Consider the following 23,758-nt stretch of genomic DNA (forward strand, 5'->3'; position numbering starts at 1 on the left):
CTTAGCTGGCTAGAATAGCAAGGGAAGTCTAGATGCTGATATCCCGAGGTCACAGAAATAACATTGCACTGATGTATTGCATAGAGGGATGGCAACAAATTGGAGCGTAGTGGTCATTACCCTAAAGATAGGTTAAAGCCTAGAAAAAGAAACAAGGAAAGGATGGTTTTGAAATTTAACCCCTTATCCACTCTGACAAATTTTTTAGCCCCTCACACTTCTAGAGATTATTCAGGAGATCAGAAAAATAAATCACCTAAGTAAAAGAATATGCGTCTGTCTCTGCTGAGCTGCTACGCTTACTGTTTCTATTTCGGAAAATTCAGAAAGACTGTCTACCAAATACTCAAGACTACCAGTGGGGAGGACATAAACCTACAGGGAAAACTCATGTGAAATTAAAAAAAACCCAAAACACACCAACAAACCAGATAACTGAAGTGAACCAGATTAATGAAAGCTAAAGTGAAGTAAACACCACAACTTCCCTACCTTCTGCTACATAAGGTGAGTTGTTCCCATCCTGGACTGGGAAGGTACCATGGCTGCAGATGACCTAGACTTAGAGAAACCAGGATGACAAAGGGAGACAAGATGGGTCCAGAAACCCTGCCAGGAAGGGAGGTTCCTAGGACAAGGACAAATAGTCTTAGGTTTTGCTTTAAAAAGCGGGCCAAACAGGAAAAATATCTACTTGTACAAACCAACCCAACAAACAAACAAAAAACCTAGATACAAAGTGTAATAAAAATCTGAAAGGACTATGCTTGGTCTAAAGAAAGACACTTTCTAGTTTAACAACAATCGTTTCACAGACTCCAGTGATCAAGTGGTCAGAGACTGCCAAAAGAGGGTTTAACTCCTTTACTCTGTTCTCCTTAGATGCCCATCTGGGTACCCTGCAGGGAAGTCTGGCTGTCCTGGCAGGAAGCTATAGGCACAGGTGGCTGGGGCAGATTCGGGATCTTTTTAAAATGGCAGAAAAAACTAAACTGGAAGAGGCTGTCTTTTTCAGGCCAAACAGTGGTAAATATTTAGTTGGGACATTTTTCTGCTAGCAGTAGAAGACATCAGCTTGGAAGATTACGAATTCTTTTTCTGCTACTAGATCTTCATGGTATCTAGTTGCAGTCTAAAACAGAGAATGCCCATGGTGCTAGAAACGTACAACTTTGGAAAACCTGGCCTCCAGAAATCTTTCATGAGCTCTATAAAACCTGACAACTGCTTGCTCCACCAGAGCAGTGCCAAAATTAGCAGGGTAACAGAGCAAATACATCTTGATGCTCTTAAACTGGGCAAACTCTGCAAAAACTACATAAAATTCTTTAAAGAGAAATTCCCACAAAACGCAAGAATTTTCCTTGCCTTTGGAAAAGAAGATCAGAAGCTAATTTTGTGACCAAGCACTTGTCCTACATAACTGAATTAAAATAAGTAGGAAGTTCAGGTATATCAGCAGTTACGGCTGCTCATAACCAGCTGTTAGCTACAGAGCTTTCCAGGTAGTTCTATTTCCATGGGGAAAAAAAACATTCAATACTGTTTAGCAGTTCTTGATGTTTCCTGCTTTTACCCACATCCTCTCTCATGACATCTCCTGGAAAATACATGTAAACATTACATTATTATGTAAACTTTTTATGTAATGGCAGGTTTTAAGTCTTCTGTCAAAAACACATCCATACACAAATAGAATACATAGGCTTTGAATCTTACTCAGCTAAACTGAAAGCAAAGACTGAACTGCATTATAGCTGAAATCTATAAATATTAAACATTTAGATACTAAAACCAGTTGTATTCATCAAAAAGGATTTGTTGAAGCCTTTGTGAAGGTATCTTTCACTGAAAAGAGAACTTAGCTTCTCTACAAATAAAAATACAGGAGATAGAGAATACTTCCTACCAAAGGAACAAGTAGCTGGGTACACGTTAAATTCTGTTTTCTCAAAGGCATTCAATGCTTTGTGCTTAGAGTCATTTTCTGAGTACCTGTATAAATGAGAAGGAAATATCAAGCTGGGATTAAATACATAATATGACCTGACTACTGTATTGGGTATATCCCAACATATACTTACGAACAGCAAATACTTGAAAATGGAGTGCAAGAAACAGGGTGAAATCTTCCTCTGATATATTCTCCCAGCCTCTTTTAAGCAACAGATCAGGAAAGCCCTGAGCTGCATATTGTTTCTCAACCATTGTGGCTAACAGTCAGAGATAGAGCTCTTCCACAGATAGAGCTCTGTCTAATCCTTGTTTATGAGGATTTTTATAAACTGCTGGCCTCTTCTGGTGACAAATTCCATATTTTAAGGATGTACTTTTGGCAAAAGGTGGGACATTCTATTTTGGTTGCCTCTTTTTCCAAACTGAAGAGTTTCAGTCAACACAACTAACATCATCTTACTCTGACTCTGTTTTGTGTCCATTATAATCCTGCGTATCATTTTTTTATAATTATAAAGCATTTGTGCTGTGTTCAAAATGTACCATCTGTTAATTCTCTGATGGCACAATTACCAATAACCCGTGTGGCTTTCTGGCTGCTCTTAGGCATTTGCAATGTTGTCTTATCCATCCATGAATTCACTGTTGAATATGGTTAAAACTGTTGTTCTCCAGGGCCCCATGCACACCCTTTCATAGTGAATCTCTCTGACACAAAAGTACCAGAAGGTCTTTCTCATTCTCCATGCAGCCAGGCAAAACTTTGATGATGGCAGATGATTTCATAGTATCAGGAAGCTTGTTATTAACCTCACTGTTCCTCTGTTTCCAGGTCATTTTTAGAGTCATCTGAGCACCATAGGCTTCACTACCAGAGATTGTTGTAGAAACCCTCTGCTAACAGAGGAACCTGATGATCAGTCCCTATGTTTCATTTCTGCTCCCTTACTCAGTCACTCTGCCAGCCATCTTGGATTTTTGAAGTCAAAAACTTCTTGAAAGCTTCAGTGTATTATGCTGACCTTAGACCATAGAAAGCCCACCAATCTGTGTTACGTGTATCAGCATGTTGTAATTACAGTGTTTTGGGTTTGGTTTTTTTTTTTGACAAATCACAGCTGAGATAAAGGGCGCTAAAAGGTGCCTTTCCTCCCTCACATTCTTTTCACCCATCATACTTTTCCAACAAGGCTCCCAAAACCACAGCTGTGGCAAGGATAACTCCCCCTGGAGACAGCACGTAGTGCTAGCAACTAGCTTCTGAGGATCAGGATAAAATTTTCTCACAGAGGTGAGAATAAAGACTTCCTCTTTCAGCACCTTCCACAAAGTCTCATCTTCCATGGTTTCAGTTAAAAAAAAACAACCACCCTCCTGAAACAACAAAACCCCACAACCTCCACCACCACTAAAAAACCGCACAGAACAAGTGATCATTTTGCCTGTGATACATAGAGACTCTTCACAGCCTTCTCACTGACTGCGAGCCTCACTGAGGCTCACAACTGTCTTAGTTTTGGAAATCTCTTGTGACAGAAGAAGAATGAAATAACGTTAGCTGCTGCAACATTCCATTTGCCAAACTGAAAACTATGGCATATGATAACCATGTCTTCCAGAGCAAATCCTCGTTACCCTAACAGCTTGTATCGTGTAAACTGCCGTGTCCCAGATGATGCTCTAATAAAGATTATGGTGTGAAATTCACAACGCTAATATGTGACTGTAACCAGGTAAACAGATCTTTGGTGTCATTGTGTTCGTTTTACAGAATACATTTTAATCCCCGCATTTCAGTGATTATTAAACTGTGTCACAACAGCGTTTTCTAAACTTTAAAAGTGTAGAAAGAGAAATATGAAAGTTTCTTGTATTCTAAAATAAATTATTCCAAATTACCATTTCATTCAGAGCCATACTGTCAGTCTTACCTTATCACAACTGGTTTTCCTAGATTAAAGGTACTATTTTCAAGAAGCATTCTTGAAGACGGATTCTTTTCTTTTCCTAGCCATTATTTTTAGATTAATGGACCTGACATGCTGGCAAAGCTAACCTGGGATTTTGAGGGGGAGAAATTAGGGTGGGTTCCCCACCCCCAACATTTCCACATCTCCTGAAAGGTGGTACTTGCCTGAATTAAATTTATTTTTAGCTTCTCAGCAACAGAGATGGCAATTCCTGTCTCTGTTGGGGCTTTCAATACTTTTGGCTTCTTATCGCAAAGTAATTTCCACAGGTCTAGTGCACAGTCACCTTATGCCCTTTGTGGAAGGTCTGCTCTCACTCATCTACAGCACTTGCATCCAGTTTAGTTTAAAAACAGGTTTCCTGCCTCAATCTGTCAGTTTTAAAGTTCATGTTTAAAGAACAGGACTTAAAAGAAAAAAAAAGACACCACTAGCTGAAAGAGTAGACAACCAAAGAGAACTTTGCACCTCCAGTTCATACAAGAATGATTACTCTAGAACGTTTTCAGATTAAAATTAAAATAGCATAATTTCTTTGCATGGCATGAGCTTCTAAAATGTAAAAGCACTATTACTTGCGGAATAACTGATCTATAGTTGCAAGACACAGTATTTTCAGAAGCCTACCTTTCTGGTAAATGTAATTGATTCAGAAATTGTTGCATTTGCTGTGTTTATGGAAACAGAATGTTAAATTCTCCACAAAGGAGTAGGCCTTCTCCACTTCTGCAGGATATGATACAGTTTGGATTGACTCAGCAGCAGCTTTTACCGTGACTTCCAATCTGGGATACATCTTTATTTCCAATTCAGATGAAAAAATGCTTTCTCAAAAAGAAAGTGGGTCACAAGATACAGCAATCACTCTTTAAAATATTAGAAATCACACTTTTTCACAGGATACACACAGGGTACAGTTTCAGCTTCTTACTTTCCATATTCACAGTAACATACTTTTGAAAAATGATCTATTTAAGTGCAGCTTATAGCCATCAAGTGCCAGTTTATTTTGTTCTGCAGAAATATTTTTAAGATACCAAATACTAGCCGAGTTACTCTTTTTGTGTTCAGACTTGCTCAACCAGTTGTGCACTACATCAGTGCTGAAAGAGGCTTCTTGGAAAGCTGGAAGCTTCACAGTTTTCATCTGTTCCAGCTGAAGCTCTATATCAAGAATAAACACAAAGCTCCCATGCTCTAGATCTGCAGGATAAGACACTGATCATCAGGATAGCTTGTATACTGAAGACACCATAATGCCCTTTGGGTTCAGGATATCCATGTTGTACGGGAAGACTTCCCTATTTAGAGAGATTGTCCGGAATGTTTACAGTCACTTAAATTTGTGGAGAAGGAACAGTGAGGAGACCAGTCGGCTTGATCTTGTTGATGCCTCCATCTAGGATGCAGACCCTTGGGTACTTGTTTTTCACTAGATAAGCTGCAAACTGAAACAGATACATTATTAGCACGCTGTATATTATAGTCCTTAAATGGAAATAACTTTGTGTTAAGTAAGGCAAGTTGAACAAAAGAAAAAAAAAAAGTTATCAGACCCTAGAAGTTTGTTCTTTGCACCAACGAGTCCAACACAGGAGTCCAGAGCTGTCTGTTGAAACAGCTGGGATGAATTTGGTGGTCATGAAAGTGTCACACTGATAACTCAACTTCATTTATCTCTGCTTATGCAGGATTTTACCTCATTCTAACAGGATTATTTAACCTCAAGAGTAATCACTGGAACCCCTCTCTCAAAGCATGAAATAACAGATATTTTTCTCTGCATTAATCTAACTCCCAGCTGTTTTCTGTGGGCTCCCAAGTATACACGCACCACAGTTTGATGGTATAGTCATTTGCTTACCTATCCAACTTGTCTGACGTGGCTTGATTTCACAGATGTCAAATATGAATTTGGAGTCTAACAGCTGTATTTCCCCCCACTCCCAATCTGCCCATGGACAGGTTACATAGTGCAAGCACACACATACACGCACCCCGCCCCCCCCAGTCCTTGCAAGCCTCTCTCCTCAATTAATTAATTCCATAAGCCAAACACAGCAGTTGCCAGTTTCCATGTAGCAACTTCATGAAAAGTTCCTTCATGAAGTAGGAACAATATTTTGTGTATATTAATAATAATAACCAAAAAAATAACAAAAATTATGCATCAAAATATCAAAAGCCACAACCAAAGAAACAATATTGTGTATCACATGTCAAACTTGCCTTTTAAATTCTGACTTCAGTACATTAAAAAGCAAGCCACCAAAATGGATTAATCAGAGAGAAACTATAATACTTTTACTTTATTTCCAATAGCTGTGAGAAAGACTGCCCTACCATCCCAGTCTTTGAGATTGTTGCTTTATAGTTGCTCAACAAATTAGTACCATTTGTAAAATCACTAAGTGCTTTGAAATGGGCTATTTAGAACATTTGTAGTTCCCTTCTTGACTCTTTAAAATGATTTGTGACACTATTCCAGAACCCTGTGCAAACATGATGTGCAAATAACTAGCTTTACACAAAGAACTAAATTAGCAACTCCAGAAGAGCAGCAGGCACCCCATCCAAACTTAGTACATGGGATTTCTTTTTACATTTACATTTCTTCTGATTACCCATGATACTACTACAGATACTAAGATGTACTACATGATTACTTGATCAAGTACAAGTCCTAAAATAATTTCTTTAACAGGTAAGAGTTCATAGTAGCAAAGTTTTAAACTCCTCCCATAGCCACAACTTTTGCTACACACTGAGGGTATTCTATATATGCAAGGAATTTATCTCTGTCCACTTATGTGTTAAACATAGCTACTGCATTCCTTTCTCTGCATTTCAGGATGGATTTAACCAGGGAGCGAGCAGCTAGTACGTGATCTATAACCACTGAGGACTTGTTGAGGCAGAGTGAGAGAGGTCATGGTGGATCAGTCAGGACATTTTAGCAGTTAGGTTTGTTTCAGGTACTTGCCTAAGAAAGACCAAAAGGAAGTTCAATCACCTCTTCCCCCATTAGTTTGGGTCAGTCAGTACGGGATTCAAAGGATCAAACGGAAAAATCCCCACAATCAAACAATCAAAACAGTAAAGTTAGACCATACGTGGATGCCAGTTTTCATGAGAAAAGTAAATGCCATGCTTTTAGAGGGGCTCTCTGATGCAGAGGTGGTGTAATATGCACAGAGATATCACTAGGAGAGTCCAACTACCTCTTTCTATAATCACAGTCCATAAAGATACGGTGTAGAGTAAAATAGAGACAAAGATTTTTCTCTTTGTCAAAAACAGCACTCAGCTGTGCATATCACGAGCTACAAAAATAGTATATATTCCTAGTGAAACGCTCCTACCAGACATCTCTACTTCATATGTATATCTGTCACCTCAGAGTGCTCTCCACTTGTGACTAATGGATAGTGCTCTGTCCTGGACCCCAATGCTGCACTTACAGCTGGCAGAAATAAAAAATGGCAACAAGCATTCAGACTGACAGAAAGCACTATGTTATTTGCTGAGTCAACGCCCCATGTGTCAGCAGACAGGTTCCACTCTATGCCTAATGATAATTTTACACTTCTGATAATAAACTGTAAACTCTGCTCCAAGTTTTTGGATACCCTAGCCATAACATAACTACCATTCCCTGTAATCTGAAAAGAAAATATGCAAACGAATGCTTTGTATTTAGGGTTTGAGCATTAAGGCGTGTGTCCCACTGTATTTTAGAACTGCTTTAGTAGCCAAGGTATGGCTGGAAATAAATTTTCCTCACTGCATATGGCAAGAGGTTCCTTTATAACCTTATGGTGAGGAATGTCTAGTTTGTTGCAGAGCCTCTGCGAAGCAAGCACTGCAGAATCTGTGGCTGTTAGCAAATGACAGGCAGCAAGCACAAGACCACAACAAGACCATATACCAGATGACCTGCCTTTTTTTAAGTTGTCACAGAACTGTCTGCAGTTGTCTACATAGCTTCAGTGAGAAAGGCTGCAAATACAGCTCAAAATACTGCATCTGCACATCCAGCCAGGGAAAATCCAGTGAACAGGGAATGCACTACTGTTAGTATCTCACTACTATGGGAATTAGCTGCAAGTCAGGGGCCCAAGGGCATATACATTGCCATAAGCTGAGAGCTGCCAAACTCCAAGTATCAGCCTCCAAGAGCTTTGCACATACACGTGTCTCCACACTGCAAAGAGGAGGAGAGGTTTAACTCATCAGGTAATAGGATTTGATCTGATTAAAGACATTCCTAGTTCTATCTTCTGCTTTCCCACGTTGCGTCACCGAAAGTAGAAATGTTAGCTTTTGGTAAAGAGTGGATTTAGAAGTAGACTCTTACTAGCATCACAGTCTTCCTAATTGAAGCTTTTACTTTTTATAGTTCTGTTCCTCAGTATATGTTTGTGCCTTCCTCTCCCAGACAGGAGCCTGTCTGTCACAAACAAGAATGGCAATGCGTTCACCATGTTTCTGAAGTATTCCGACACCACCTGGTATCCTTCCATGCCAAAATATACTGTATGAAAGTAGTATTTTCAAAACACATGACAGTGTTATTTCTGGCATGTGCGCTGATGGGGGGCACGAAAGGAAGGACTATTTGAAATAGCTACATAGACTTCCTCCCCAGTGTGACCTTCATTTATGTTCAAATATTAGTAACTTAAATCCAAGAAACTAAGAAAGATAAAAACCCCTAACATTTCCTAAAAAGTTGAAAAAAAAAAAAAAATCAATGATCCAAGAGGAGCAAAATTTCATGCATCAGAAAAAGCCCAACATGCTCTTCTGAATTAATCCCACAGACTTTCTACAGCAGAAACTGCCACCTCAGACTTCATACATGGGCTGTATTTCCATTATAAGCACTATCATGAAGTGTTCACCAGAAGTTTAAAAACAGGCATCTGAATACATAATTTGTAGTACACTAAATAACCAAATTTACAGCGGTGCTCTTAAGACAGAAGATAACATGGTGAGGAGATAAGCAAACTGGTTACATCATCCTTAGTAACCTGTAAATCACCTAAATTTTGAAGAGAGATTTAATGAAACTTATAAAAGTAATGCACAATTAAATTTCCATTATAAAGGTTGATTTTAATTAGACATGAACCTCTGTCATTTATCAGGTTATTATACTTTCTCAAATTTACCAAATGCTTGTGTTGACACTACTTCTGAGATGTATCTCTTCCCCCATACCACCAATCAATCGCAGTCCTCGGTAATGCTTCTGTTTACATTTAGACAACAACACTACTTGGGGGAAGCAGCGTTATGCTTATCTGAGGTAGAGGATTAAAGAGATGCTACAAGACAATCTTAAAAGATCTTCCCTTTATGCCTCAGGTGGCCTTTCCTCAAAACGTTCTTCCCAAGAAAGTTCAGTTACTGTGGTTTTATAGGCTGCATCTAGTGTTTAAATTGAACTTCCTCTTCTTGCTTTCACAGCAAATATTATATACGAGAGGATGAATATCTGAGCAACTTGTTTAATGACTACTATGTGATGGCTTTGGTGAAGACTCTGGAAACGCTGTTCCTTTATTAAGTAATGCATCAATCAATTCCACATAAAACACCCTTCTGGTGAGTATAACTGAGCCAGAAAATTGTAATTTGCCTTTGAAAGCAGTCAGCTAAGACTCATGCAGATACAAGAAGTCAGGCTTTTGAAGACAGACAAGATTACAGAAAATTCATATCAAAATTTGGGCCAATATTAAACATTTTACCCTGTATTGGTGTGACACTCAGTACAAACAGAATAAAAGGACTGCTCCTTTAAGTACCATCAAGAACCTTAATAACCTGCACATTGGATCATTTCTCAAAATGTTTCTACTACTGTTCCAAGCAGTAAAATCACAGCTTTCAAGTATGCTGAATGTATTACACCAGGAATGTCACATTTTCAGACTGTCTACAGCAAAGAGTCTAATAGCACAACAGCTTGAGCAGCATCATTCCCAGCACCCTTTGGGCTAGCCGTCAGGGTTGCTATGTTCACATTATTCACTTTCACAGACAGTCTTGTGACAGATTGTAATTAAAGGGCAAGTTGGGAGGGAAGGAGGAGTAACGTACTGTACCAGAATACAAAAAAAGACCACTGTGACAAATGTTACTGGGGTATAAATGTTAATATAACACTCCAAAAGAGTCAGAAGAAAAAGAGATACTTTAGAAACTGGAGAAGAAACATCAGCCAAATTTTGTATTACTCATCCATTGCCACAAAATTATTATGTTTTTCATTTGTAAATACATGCTACACAAATCTCTCAGGGTCTACAGTCTCTGCTGCTGTATGATTTCAGTCAAGAGTTCACCACTTTGAAAGCACACCATAGTCAAGGTGATCAGTCTAGAGCTTTTTAAACAACACTTTCCATATGCCACAAAGCAGGTCCAGCACACAAGATTATTTTTAGTCAGCTACTTCTGGTATTAAAGGGTTCCAGAAAAATGAAATGGCACTGTAACAGCAAGGGAAAGATAGGCACCTAAAGCCTCCCATATCAACAAAACAGTGACTAGTTAACGTTTACAGTGTTAGTATGAACTGAATGCAAGTACAAAACACAAAAAGCACAACTTTGTGTGAAAACATATTATGTTTAATAAAAAAAAAGAAACAAGAAAAACAGAGAAAAAAGAAAAAAGGAGAAAAAAGGAAAAAAGCACAGAACTTACGGCTCAAACAAGATCAAGGAAAAATTCTCTACATGCAGACCTGGCCAAAAAGGAGCACTTTACATTCCATCAGTACAAAAATACAGCAGTAACGTAAAGGACTTACATGCAAAGATTTGAAAATAAGCCTATACAAACAGGTATTTAATAGCTGGTTTCAGAATAAATTTTACTGAGAATGAAAATAAGAGTAAACGCTCAAATTTCTCCAAGTAATAAGTTTTAAACACCTGCATTTTTAATTTTCCGCTTAGAAATGATATTTAAAAAAAATATACCCGGCTCAGAGCAAGCACTTGAAAATGAAAATGCAATTGCAGAGATTTAGGTGTTTTAACACAGCTAATTTATACTGACCAAAATATATTCAGGGCACCCAATACAGTTGAATGGATTGTAAAATTAAAATGCAGAAACCAAACCTACTCTATTTTGGATTCAACAGGAGAAAAAAAAAAAAGCTGTTAGTGAACAGAAATATGTATTTTTAAAAAGATGCAGAACAGTTGGCTTGAATATAAAAAAGAAAGCATGACTCTGAAAATTTCAAGTCTAAAGATTGCTCTAGATGTTGAAAAATATTCAAAGAAATACTTGACAGTGAAAAATCTTTCTTTGTAGTTTGCAGTACTTTTTACTAACACTACCCAAAGTGCCAGTTTTGTCCCATTTCTTCTTAAAGTCCAGGACCAAAGTCTTTGGGCCTCCCAAACAATGGGCACATTCCCTCCTGAAGCAGTCCGTCCTCTTCAAAAGCTGATTCAGATACAGTTTAGAGAAAAGCAGAACAACATTGCCCCAGACAAGCAGTGTGGATACGGTAATTGGCAGAATCACCAATACCATTCTAGCTGGCAATATCCTTACACAAGTCTTCCGAACCTACAACACACATTTATTAGTTCATTACCATCTCTATTTCAATTACCACTATTTCAGATTCTCTCAACTGGAATATCAGGAAATATGAAACACTGGCTTAGAGCTGAAAAACAGCCCAGAAAGCAATAATTCCATGTTATAATGCAACAGCTTTGAGTGACATGGATACAACCTAATCCATGCAAGCTCATGCAAGGACAAGGGTGCCCTTTCAGAGGTGCAGCCCACAAAGACACCATAACCACAGCCAAGACTGACAAGCCTGAAAGAAACTCTGGAGCCCACAGCACCACTCCAGGATTCAGTTTCACCATCTCCCATTTTCCTGTCCTTACAGATCTCCCAGATGACTGAGAAGAGCCGAGATCCTGCTTGCCAGCATTTCTCAGAAATCAGACACATTTTCATAGGTAAAGCTGAGGACTCCACAATTCCTCATCTCGGAAACATCCAAACCGCTGCGCAGTAAGGCACACAGATGGGCCAAACAACGTCTGCATCAGGCCACCAACTAAAATTTCCAATAACTGTAACTCTCAGTCTCAGAAGATTAAAAAAAGGAACCTATCTGGAGTTTTAGAAGTAGCCTGCTTTCCTGGGCACCTACTTCAGAAGAGGAAAAGGAACACTCAAATTCTGCTCCTGAGCCTCCATCTTTCATCTTCCCCTTTCCCTCTTTCATACCTTGCTGGAAAGGGGGAATTATTTAGGTCGTCCTTGCTGTACCTGAGGCATTCAGTGCAAAATAACCAAAGCCACTGACAGGGGCAGCATTACAGCAGCATAACACAACTCCTGGCTGGCACCCAAGTGTCTCTCGGGCCGTGTGAAGAGCAATGTACTGGCAACAGCAGCTGGGCTACTATCTGTCAGTGAAGGAAAACATGCATACATGTTACAATAATAAAAAAGATTAAATAGAATAATACAGACTTTACAGAATCAAATAATGAAGCCTTAACCATGTCTTGGGTAAAGTTACAACCAGCAGGATTGTTGCTGATTAATTAAGCCTTTCAATCTCTTCAAAATATAAGCTTAATCTCTTCCTGTTTGTAGGCAACAGACAGGCCTGATGACTCCAGTAGGTTCTGAGTCTGAATGCGGAAGGGAGGGTGATGCCCTAACAAAAACAAACATGAAAAAAAGCCATTCTGGGAATCATAATGAGCCCCTCTGTCCCTTCAAAGAGAAAACATCTTCAGTCTTCATTCCACTTGTTCAATCACTTTTCTGCAGGGAACATTTACAAGGAAATACAGAATCTAAAGGATGTATAGTGGAAACATCTCAAGAAGTTTATTGCCTAATTTGTATTTACTCCAAAAGTTTCATTACGCCCTTCTAACTAAATGGATCTGCCTTCAGAAGCACGAATGCACCTGCCCTTTAGTATTCTATGCAACACCTAATCTTCAGATCACCCTATGAAGTTTCATGGGTATCCATTTGTGTTTTTAAGACAGGTTTATAACAAGAAACCAGCTTCAGCACGCAGGGGCTTGCTTCTCTGCAAGGCCTTTTTAAAAGGCCTGAGGAAGACAACAAAATCAAACAAATTCAGTGGTAACCGGGCACTTTAACCTATGTGTCTCACTCTTCATATAAGAAGAAATGCATTGTTGATAGTGTGCTGAGAGAGAGAAATTGTTACTTTCATATAGGAAATTTTTTTTTCCAAGGCTAGGAATATGTTATGCAAAAAGAATCTTGATCCTGACCCTCTCCCTCTTGTCTTTAAAAGGGTCAGAAAGATCTCATGGAAAAATTGGGACTGCTTGTCTTTGCTTTGGAGATAGTTCATACATTTTATCTATTAGCTACTGTGATGCAATGACTACTTTGCTACAGTAACTTGTAGAAATTGTCTAGACAATGTATTTATAGCAGCATAACTTATCTAGACAAAAAATAATCAATATAACCATCAGAAGTTACAATTTAGAATTTATTTCCCTGCTATAGAGACAGATGTTTTCTAAGCTTTGACTTCCAGCTTATCTGTCTTTTTCCAAGGCAAGAAAAAAAATGAGTTGCTAATTATTAGACAAATTAAGGTGCCTCGTATACTTTATTCTGTAATAGCATTTAACTGATGATGAAACACATATTAAACCATCAGGGAAACACATATATACTAAACAACCACATCACACAAGTAGAAGCATGTCACTGTCAAAATTGCCTTGCTGGAGCATGATTTAACATCAGGTAAGGTACTTCTCCTGTTCTAATTTCAGTCAACGTTGCGGTCATACAGACAAAAAGCTGGGAATGGGAACAGATAATGGCCTAGCACCTCAAAGTTGATTGCAGGAGGGGAGACAAAGAAGTACTGTCACCCTTCCAAAAAAACCACCCAAACCAATCCCTGTCCTCCATATGCATAACTATGATTAACCTTTGCACTTGCTGCATCTCAGACTTTGAGAGTGACAAAAATCAGGAGACATGCTATTTGCCATGCACGAAAAAAAGAAATTACAGTTGAGCACTCGTGGCCTATTTAACTATTATACTCCCAACTGTAATGATTCCTTGCCTATGCTGGAATTCACAAGGTACTTATCTATCAATGGATGTGGGAAAGGGGAATTGAAGTCCCCTTAAGAGATCCTGCCATTTAACATATTTAAAAGTTAAAAATCAAAATAGAATTTGGTTGATTAACTCCAACATAATGCCTTTTATGTAGAGGTTTCCTGCTGTTTTCCGAGACAAACAAGTACCTGCTCTGTTAACAAGTGCCCAGAATCCCCTAGAAGAAGAAAGGCTGGCACTCAGTGACAATCAGCCTAAAGGCAGGAATGTTCTGCAGAGAAGTGCAAGCTATGCACCATCACACTATACCCAGTGCAAGCTCCTCTTTAAAATACCTTTATGCTGCTAACGCACACTCAGGCTCTTGTACATCGGCCAATCTATTCATTTAGCTTGTAGGATGGGTAAATTCAATGGCTTAATAAGCAGGATTACCATTTTAATTCTGTCCTAAAAAGTGTTCAACTAGAGCCTTAGCTATACTGAAGCCTGCAGTACTGCTGGCTTCCTTTGCCTCCTGCTGGAACAGTGCTGTGGTGAAGTTTTCAGTTTTCCCTCTCACCTATCAAGTTCTAGACAGCATTTGCTTTCCATTTAAAAATGTTTTATCATCTGGCACCAAATCAAATACAAAAGATAGAAAAAAAAAAAAAGAAGTGTGAAAAAGGGGAAAAGGCTTTTTCTACACGTCTGCTTAGTGCATTCAACTTTGGGGTTTGGTTTGGGTTTTTCTGTGTGTGGTTTGTTTTTTTTTTTAATTATGCCAAGTAGGCTACTAATATGAAATGCAATTGAAAGATTCAATCTTCTAATTAAAAATAGCCCCATAAATAAGCAGTATTTTTTTTACACTTACCCCCACCTCTCTCAGTCCTGCATAAATTTATACCAAATATCTAACAGTGCCAATCTCCATATTTGTAATGGAGTAAATATCAGTGAACATTTCTGAAAAATTCTCCTTTATGGTGGATGGTACAATTTGTGGCTCATTCCTTTTCAGCTGGAAATACATAACACTTTAGAAAAAATACATTTTAAGATTAACATCTTATATAACATTTCTTTGGAAAAAATTGTTCTTGTTTCCATGCATTCACTTTTGCAATTTCTGATATGATTGGATTACCTAGTAAAATTTAAAAAGTAATAGCTACTGTTCTTGCCAAGCCACAAGCTACATAGTTTTGGATTGGTTAACTTTATGAATAGTGGCAGACAGTTCTACACAGCCATGTAAAGTAAAACTGAAAATCACCTTAAAAATAACCCACAGAAGGAAAGAGTTCTAACTTTTATCAACACAGTCAAATTGAGTCTGTTTTTATATGTACTCTAAGGGTGTGATAGAAGTGGTGAGTCCCTACCAGTACTTAGGCTCCAGTATTTAATTAATTTGTGGTCAAACTGGTCAATCCAGTATTTTGTTGCCATTTAAAACTCTACACTCTTTAGTTAAGACTTTCAAGAACTAAAAGCAAATCAAGAGGTAAAGCAGCATTTCTCTTTTATGGAAAGCTATATTGACAATTCCAGGTAGACCAGGACAACATTGCCTCAGCTGCAGAAAGTCTGGGTTTAGAGGATAAGGCATCACCCTCTCATGTGACTGAAGTACTTGCACTTACTACACACGCTGTAAGTGGGTTTTTTTTGCTATGCTGCAAAGGAAACATTCAATTTTCATTTAACAAATCATTTAAAAAAAAAAATTTAAGCTTGCATAAGAAGCGTCACTACATTACAGGAGAAAATTGTATCTTCTTAGCTATGGCGTAACCTACAACCCCCACTGTAATGCCTGTGTAATTTCTTTCCTTCACTTGTTTCAGGTTCTTTGTTCTGTTTTAGACAGAATACTTACAGTGTTCCTTGGCTTCAGACAAAGAATTTCTAACTCGTCCTGGAAAATGACTCCCAGAAAACAACTTGGTAGTACGTGGGATATCTCCCCAAAAGACACTTATTAGTGAAAGGCAAAGCACCTTCTTTTTCATGTCCCTAATCCTCATGAGGTTAGTGAATGGTTAGGTTCTGACTGAAATAAATTAGGACGTGCAGTGATCTCCGAGCCCACAGAGTTGTGGTGAACAGAACTAAATCCAGTTGGCGGCCGATCACAAGCAGTGTCCCTGAGGGCTCAGTTTTAGGGACAGTCTTGTTTAATATATTTATCAATGATCTGGAAGAGGGGATCGAGTGCACACTGAGTAAGTCTGCAGACAACACCAAGTTGGGCAGGAGTGTCAATTTGCTCGAGGGAAGAAAGGCTCTACAGAGGGATCTGGATAGGCTGGATCGATGGGCCGAGGCCCATTGTATGAGGTTCAACAAAGCTGAGTGTGCCGAGTCCTGCACTTGGGTCACAACAACCCCATGTAATGCTATGGACTTGGGGAAAAGTGGCTGGAAAGCTGCCTGGTGGAAAAGTACCTGGGGGTGTTGGTTGACAGCATCTGAACATGAGCCAGCAGTGTGCCCAGGTGGCCAAGAAGGCCAACAGCATCCTGGCTTGTATCAGGAATAGTGTGGCCAGCAGGAGTAGGGAAGTGATCATGCCCCTGTACTCGGCACTGGTGAGGCTGCACCTTGAATAGTGTGCTCAGTTTTGGGCCCCTCACTACAAGAAGGACATTGAGTTGCTGGAGCATCTCCAGAAAAGGTCAATGAAGTTGGTGAAGGGTCTGGAGAGCAAGTCTTATGAGGAGCAGCTGAGGTAACTGGGGGCGTTTAGCCTGAAGAAAAGACGACTGAGAGGAGACCTTATCGCTCTCTACAACTACCTGAAAGGAGGTTGTAGTGAGATGGGTGTTGGTCTCTTCTCCCAATATATGCACATAATTCACATCAATGTGCTACACCAGTGATGGAAGACACTTTTTTCCCCAGCACATTTTAATGCAGTTAACAAATGGTGATTTTTTTTTTTCAGGGTCTGACACAACTCTCAGTGAAGTAAACAGACAGATTACCCTCAGGACCCTGCCAAAGGCCAGTAAGCCATTGGAAGATTTTCCTTTGGCTCCAGTGGGCTCTCAATCATATTCTAAGCTTTTCAGATCAGGGCCTGTTGTCTTTTTTTTTTTTAATCCTTTGAAAGTACCTAGCAGAAATGAAGAATGTTCATTCAGATAAGTCACTAGTGATAGAATGAGAGGAAATGGCCTCAAGCTGCATCAGGGGAGGTTTAGATTGGATATTAGGAAAAATTTCTTCACTGAAAGAGTGGTCAGGCATTGGAACAGGCTGCCCAGAGAGGTGGTGGAGTCACCATCCCTGGAGGTGTTTGAAAAACATGTAGATGTGGCACTTCAGGGCATGGTTTAGGAGGCATGGTGGTGTTGGCTTGACAGTTGGACTTGATGATCTTAGAGGTCCTTTCCAACCTTTATGATTCTATGATTTTATGAAATATAATTGTTGAAAGCTGCTGCATAACCCACTATCAAATGTGTAAAGCATCATTTAAATCATCTTCATTTGGCTCTTAGCATTTTATGCATTTTGCACTTGTTACTTTGAGGGAGGGATTTAGGCATTCAGCATTTAGTGAGCTATTGTCATTATACAAGTTGATTGAGTTCATGCTGAAATATTTATTATGGGCTTACCCAGCTCCCATGCACAAACCTAGATGCTCACTAAACTTTTTGATATATGCTGTACAGTCTCTTTTATGCCATCTATGTTACTATTTAAGGGACATAATATCTATCACAAGTTAATTTTCTAAAAATGTTGAAAAGCAGGTTAATGAAAGGGATTTCTCACGCGAGTTACAACTCCCTGTATGTATAAAAAACTCCAATATGTGTCACACCAATGCTTCTGTTGTCGATCACATAAAGACCTTTTAATGGTCCAGAGCCCTCTTTATCATATCAGGGTTACAGTTCATGCCCTTTGAGTAAACAGGCTTAAGAAAATATGGTGAACTAAAGGTTTACCACACTTAAGAGCACATCTTTTCAAAGAAAGAGAGAAAGAGAGAGAAAAAAAGATAACTTTCCTTCACCTGAGAGAATAATGGCAAAATAAATACTTCTGCTTGTTATTCTGCGGGTTCACAAGCACCACCAAATATTTAGTTATAATAAGGAATACGCAAGTCTGAATATTCTCCCTGTCTAGTTAAAGGCACTGACAGTAAAATTATCATAGGAAAGTTACTGTTAGGAACCATTCTCCTCCTCACTGAGCACAATTGCATGAACTAAATAATTCTAAAAACCTTATCAATACATTGTTTTTTATTCGTAGGAACATGAATTATATCTTATTTCTTTTGGACTTCATAACATACCTGTCTCCACCCTACTTACCATGGGTAAAAAAAAAACAACCCCAAACCACCCCAAACCGTGTCATCATACCCAAAGTTATTAATCTGAATTATCCAAATTTTAGCATTTATTTACTAGGGTCTGTATTCATGCCATTGATGTATTTCTAAGTACAAACATATATGTAACAGCAATATACTTACAGCAGCCATGTTCTTCACTGCATTTCCTACAATCACCACAACTCTTCCTTTAAAGCTCTGGAGCATGGCGGTTGCTGGGCATTGGATAAGATCCCCTTCTGCAGTAAATGCTGATGCAAATGGGACATTGATGCTGCCAGAAATGTGGCCACGGTTAAAGCTTAGGAAGATCAGTTAAGGACATCTAAAAGGCAAAGAAATCTGTAGTATATGGACTGCTGTAGGATCAACCTGCTCTTCATCCTGGCTGTTGTGATACAACAGTGTTGCCCTTTTGTGCGAGTGTATTTTGACAAACCTCATTTACTATTTATTCGTATGGAGGAAAACAACTTCTGACAACACAGAAAAAATGGACAGAATAAACAGCTTTTTTTTCATAAAGGACAGCACAGCACAACAGAACCTGATCTGCTAAATGAAACACTTGGTGCTAAAAAACCAATATCCACGGTATACATAGTTCTGTGGATTTTACTTCAAATCAGCTCTAGTATGCTAACAGGAGCACATACCAATAAGTAGGTGGAGCATTTCTTCCAGAGGAGTTCTATGCAAAAGGAATGAAGTACTAAAACTAAACAGGGGTTATCGCAATACTTCCTTAAACCTCCTGGCAACCCCCACAATCACCCTACAATTTTGATACAAACTGAAATTTAATGTACATGCACTCAGATTCCCAGACAAAGAGCATTATGTGTATTATGTGCAGTCCCACTAACAGTGAGTGTGTACTGAGTATTGAACAGCAAACAACATACCAGTGTGGGAACAGTGCAATATAGTTAGTTGTGCCTCACTTTCAAATGTGGATCACTCAATGAGATTTTATAAACTAATACTGAATGTGAAAGTCTCTTCAATAAAAATTAAGTTGGACCACTACTACCTAGCTTTTTATGAATCTGAAAATGTGCTATGACCTTGACAAACCTCTGAATTACTTTAATAGACTTTCATTACTTTCATACATGCCCGGAACACTCCCCTTCTCCAAGAGTAAACAAGAACAGCTTTGAAGAGATGGGAAACAGCAAAGTTCTGCAAAAATACAGACAACGTTAAATATTTAGTTTAGTCACTCTATTACTGTACTTGCAGAAAGCTAGTTTAATTTATAATTAAATCCCAGAATCCTTTTTAGTAAAGGAACTTCCTTAAATGGAGATAAGATTTAATCGACTTAGGGTGTATTAAATGGAGGCAAGATTTAATTGACTTCAGTTAATATTAGCATTAATTTCTTGTGATTTATGTAACAGTTTCAGCTTTATGATTATCATTGTTATAGTGTGGGAAAAACATGGCTATATAAAATATACATTTGAAATAACAAAAGATGATCACACACTGTTCATTAACATTGTCAGTTTGTTTTGAATGGGAGAATTACAACACCCCTCCTTCACCTAATCTGTGCCAACCCCCTTCCCTAAGCCCATTTATAACCACATCACCCTCATTGCTACTAACCCGGGTAAAAGCTCTGAAATGACCACCATTTAGACAGAAAATGACTTTGGACAGATTTAGTTGCTCACGCTTATGCACTTAGCATGCTTAACTGCTCAGAGAAACTTGACCCAATCTTTTAAAGAATTATATTTGATATCAACATTAGTACCAAACTAGATAGATCCAAACTGTATTTGCTGTCATTCACATTCTCCCTAATCTTAAGTGACCATGTTAAGCATTCCAGTACTAAGACAACAAAAAGGCCAAGATTTTGTGCTACAGACCATAATTTTGCTAGAGACCATAATTATACAGCTATAACTTTCATAACAGGAATGGAAGGCTGCCAGTATTTCTGCTAACACGCTTAATGAAATGAGACCTAGAGAAATTGCTGGCCAACAGAGACACTGCTTTGTGTATACTATCTTTTCATTTGAAAGTCTTCTGTTGCGAAAGCTGTCTATTGTGAAAAAGGGCTAGTAGCTCTTGGCATTGCAACATGACCTTCAGTACAAAACAATGCCTTGGCTTTCAAGTGCATCCTAGTATGAAATACTAAGCACATTTGATACTTGTTGAAAGTCCTCTCATAGTTTTTCAAATCACATTTAAAGCAAAGTGAGTGAAGTTTAGTACGACAGGCATAGACGATGAGGAAGACTAATAACAAAACATAAGAAATGATCATACTTTTGAAACACCTCACAGTGGTCTGTCACATTTTAAAAGACACACCCCAGTAACACACAGACTGACTGATCCTCTTGTACAGTTTAGTTTGTTGAAATTTTGTGACAACCACAAAGACTGTTTCCTTACTGCAAGAATGAACAAGACACTGAACACACTATTCCTATCGTTTCCCACATATATTCAGAACTGCTGACAGTTTAATAGCTTTCTATATACCAGATGTTTTCTTCTACAACTGACATACAAACCAACTCTCTCAAGGGGTAATTTTACTACCTACCAGGCTGCCTTTTTAATAATGACATTCCCTACCTCCTAATACCGGGAAGATTTAAGTCCACCCATTATTTAAAGGACAGGACATTTTAGCCTACCATAAACTCCAACCAGACTGAAACAGCAGCTGCAGTGATTACAGTGCGCTGCTCAAGCTACACAGATTTTCTCTCTCCAGCGTGACTCCTCATTCATGAAATATAAATGGAAAGCCTGGTTAAAATTTTGTTGTATGAACGACAACCTCATAAAACCACTTACATCATAGCAGTCAAATGATTTTAGAATAATTGAAATTTTTAATCCACTCTACTAGAGTGGAATAGGATTAGTACGACAGTAGAGTAGAACCTACTATCAAGCTATTTGGAGAGCTATAGAAGCATTTAACCAAACACCTTGCCTATGATCCGGCTATAATATAAATAAATCCATTACTGTACACAGGTAATAGCTTTTCAGTGCAATGATTGTAGTCAGGCATCTTCTGTTACTTGCTCTCCTTCTGCATTCTCCTTGATGATTTCTAGGAAGTAGCTTAAATAATTAATAGAATGATGCATGTAGTAATATAAACATTACTTGGTAGTGTCAAAGCTTCCTATGCAGTTACAATAACCTTTTATAGTTTCTAATTCCACGGACTTCTATTTTAAACTGAAATCTAAAAAGTATTATCTCTTGATAAAGAAATTATGACTCAGAAAACAGCCTGTATTTTTACTGTTTTCTGAATAAAGAGGACCACAGTTTCTATATCCAGGAGTAAAGAAGCCACTGGAGTCCAGTAAATAGAGAGTCAAACTACTCAGACACATGAATCTACTTAATTGGAATCCTTAACTGATGCATGAAGTTAATACATGCAAGCAAAAGAAAAATTACTTTTTCTGTGTTCCTTTACCATTCTGTTTTATCTACACAGCAGATCACGTCACAGGTTCAAGTCTGGCTTACAACAAAATTATAATTCCTTGAAAATACAGTTTTAATTTAGAATAGTCCAATTATACTACCCTGTTTACTATGTAAATAATAAATTTACCTCTACATGGTAAAAATAATATTTTTCTATTTCACCATATTTTCCTAAATATTTAATAGAGAAAAATGTTAGTGGCAGTGTTGTTCTGCTTATACAATGTTCTTTAAAGTGGTATTTCAACAAACTAGATAAAAAAAGAGGCTGAAACACTAATTTATTACTACATATTTTAGCCCAAATATTGGCATTGATGCACCATTCACTTCACTGTCTAGAATTTACACTTTTTTGATACGTGTACAGTATGTTAATAGCATTTGTTAGATACTGGGAGATCTTTTCTAATGGTAAAGATGTTGGGAGCCTGCTGAAGCTCCATCATTGCAGATCTTTAAGAACAAGCCAGATATATGTAAAAGGAATGATTCTCCCTTTCTCAAAGTAAAAGGTGGGCTAAAACTCATGATTCTTTTGTTATTCTTCTACTGAGTGTTGTTTGCCCACTAAGAATTATACCTTGACACAGCAAGCTAAGAGTACATCTACTGCAAAAACAACTATCTACATCACCTTTGCTATTATGAAAGGAGCAATACCAACAAGTATACTCCCAAATACTTGGCATAATGTTGAGTTACCTCTAATAAAATCTTGTAATTATTCCCTCTTTTAGATGGATGTTGATGAAGATGTGTGTTCCTAGCAAAGCAGGTGTGTACGAAGGACTCCCCCTTCCAAAACTCAAACAAACCCAGCCCTGTAACGACACTACTTCAGAAAAAAAAACAAAACAAAACAAAAAACAAAAAAACTCCACACGCAACAAACTACATATTTGAAAAAGAACAAATTAAGGTGTAGACAGGGTAGCAACCCTGATAAAAATACAGCTTCAAGATAGATTATAATCAGAAAAGTCTTAAAGGCAAATAAAGGATATAAGTTAGGGCAGCCATATATGGCTGCAATACCTGACAGTAGCAAGAAGGCACTCAATAGGAACTGATTTTCCACTGAGGGATTAGCAAAGCACACGACCTATCAACTCTATCTCTCCTTCCATTTAACTGAAAACCGTAACACCCTTCCAGAATATTGGTCATATTAAAATGGGGAAGGTCTGCTGGCAACACCTGCCATAAAAAAAAATTTAAAAAGTAGCATTAAAGCACTTGTGCTACTAGTACAAAGTGGTTTCACTAGACCCAAAGCTTAAAATGGAAAGGCAAAAATACTTCTGTCCTCTTCTCTGCAAACCAGGCCTCTCCATGACGGGGAAAAAAAAAAATAAAAATTTCTGCCTTCGGTCCTTCCACTGTACCTTTGCCAAATTCCTTTACATTATTTACCATTGTAATATTGCACTGCCTGCAGACAACGAGGAAGTAATTGATACAAGCATGAATTGGAAAGGCTGGCACTCAGATTTGAAGGATACTCTTCGCTGTTACGAATGTCGACCACCAGCAGCTTTGGCTTGCTAGGCTTTGTTTTCTTTACAGGTGTTTTGGAATGACTAGGTCCTGTCAGCTCACACAGTTCAATCAGATCTTCTGCTGAAATTCGTGGTGACACCTCTGCCTTCAGGTCATCCAACTTGATGGAATCCCTAGACTTTAAAAGAAGATGATTAATATTAGAAGTGATAGAATTAGAGACACGGTATTCTTTGAAACCTCTACTCGTTTGACAACTTCAGAGTGCAACAACCCAGTTATACGGAAACAGATCTCTTCCTTATAAGTCCAAACCAGTCTGCGTTAAACTATCCGCACAGAAAAAGCT

At 38.3% G+C, this 23,758-nt stretch overlaps 1 protein-coding gene and 1 long non-coding RNA gene across 6 annotated transcripts in view; both read right to left on the reverse strand.

The window, feature by feature from the left end:
- Window positions 1-4,700: 4,700 nt before the first annotated feature.
- TBCK (TBC1 domain containing kinase) overlaps window positions 4,701-23,758 on the reverse strand; it is a 112,595-nt gene continuing 93,537 nt past the window's right edge. For all 3 annotated transcript variants that reach the window (XM_064450062.1, XM_064450063.1, XM_064450061.1), the window contains 3 exons: window positions 23,412-23,587; window positions 18,556-18,715; window positions 4,701-5,374 (listed from right to left, as the gene is read on the reverse strand). In XM_064450062.1, the coding sequence (XP_064306132.1) occupies window positions 5,264-5,374; window positions 18,556-18,715; window positions 23,412-23,587 (447 nt within the window). In that variant the 3' untranslated portion in view covers window positions 4,701-5,263. The remainder of the gene's footprint in view (window positions 5,375-18,555; window positions 18,716-23,411; window positions 23,588-23,758) is intronic.
- LOC135313123 (uncharacterized) lies at window positions 18,722-23,411 on the reverse strand. Of its 3 annotated transcripts, none has more exons than XR_010372723.1 (3): window positions 23,323-23,411; window positions 22,612-22,730; window positions 18,722-21,525 (listed from the first exon to the last, which is right to left on the reverse strand). It is a non-coding gene; the product is annotated as an uncharacterized LOC135313123 (long non-coding RNA). The 3 variants fall into 3 exon arrangements; XR_010372721.1 differs by having other exon boundaries at window positions 18,722-19,599; window positions 21,432-21,525; window positions 22,612-23,405; XR_010372722.1 differs by having other exon boundaries at window positions 18,722-19,599; window positions 21,387-21,525; window positions 22,612-23,405.

Source organism: Phalacrocorax carbo, chromosome 4, assembly GCF_963921805.1.
Source record: "Phalacrocorax carbo chromosome 4, bPhaCar2.1, whole genome shotgun sequence".
In the NCBI taxonomy this organism is placed as follows: Eukaryota; Metazoa; Chordata; class Aves; order Suliformes; family Phalacrocoracidae; genus Phalacrocorax; species Phalacrocorax carbo.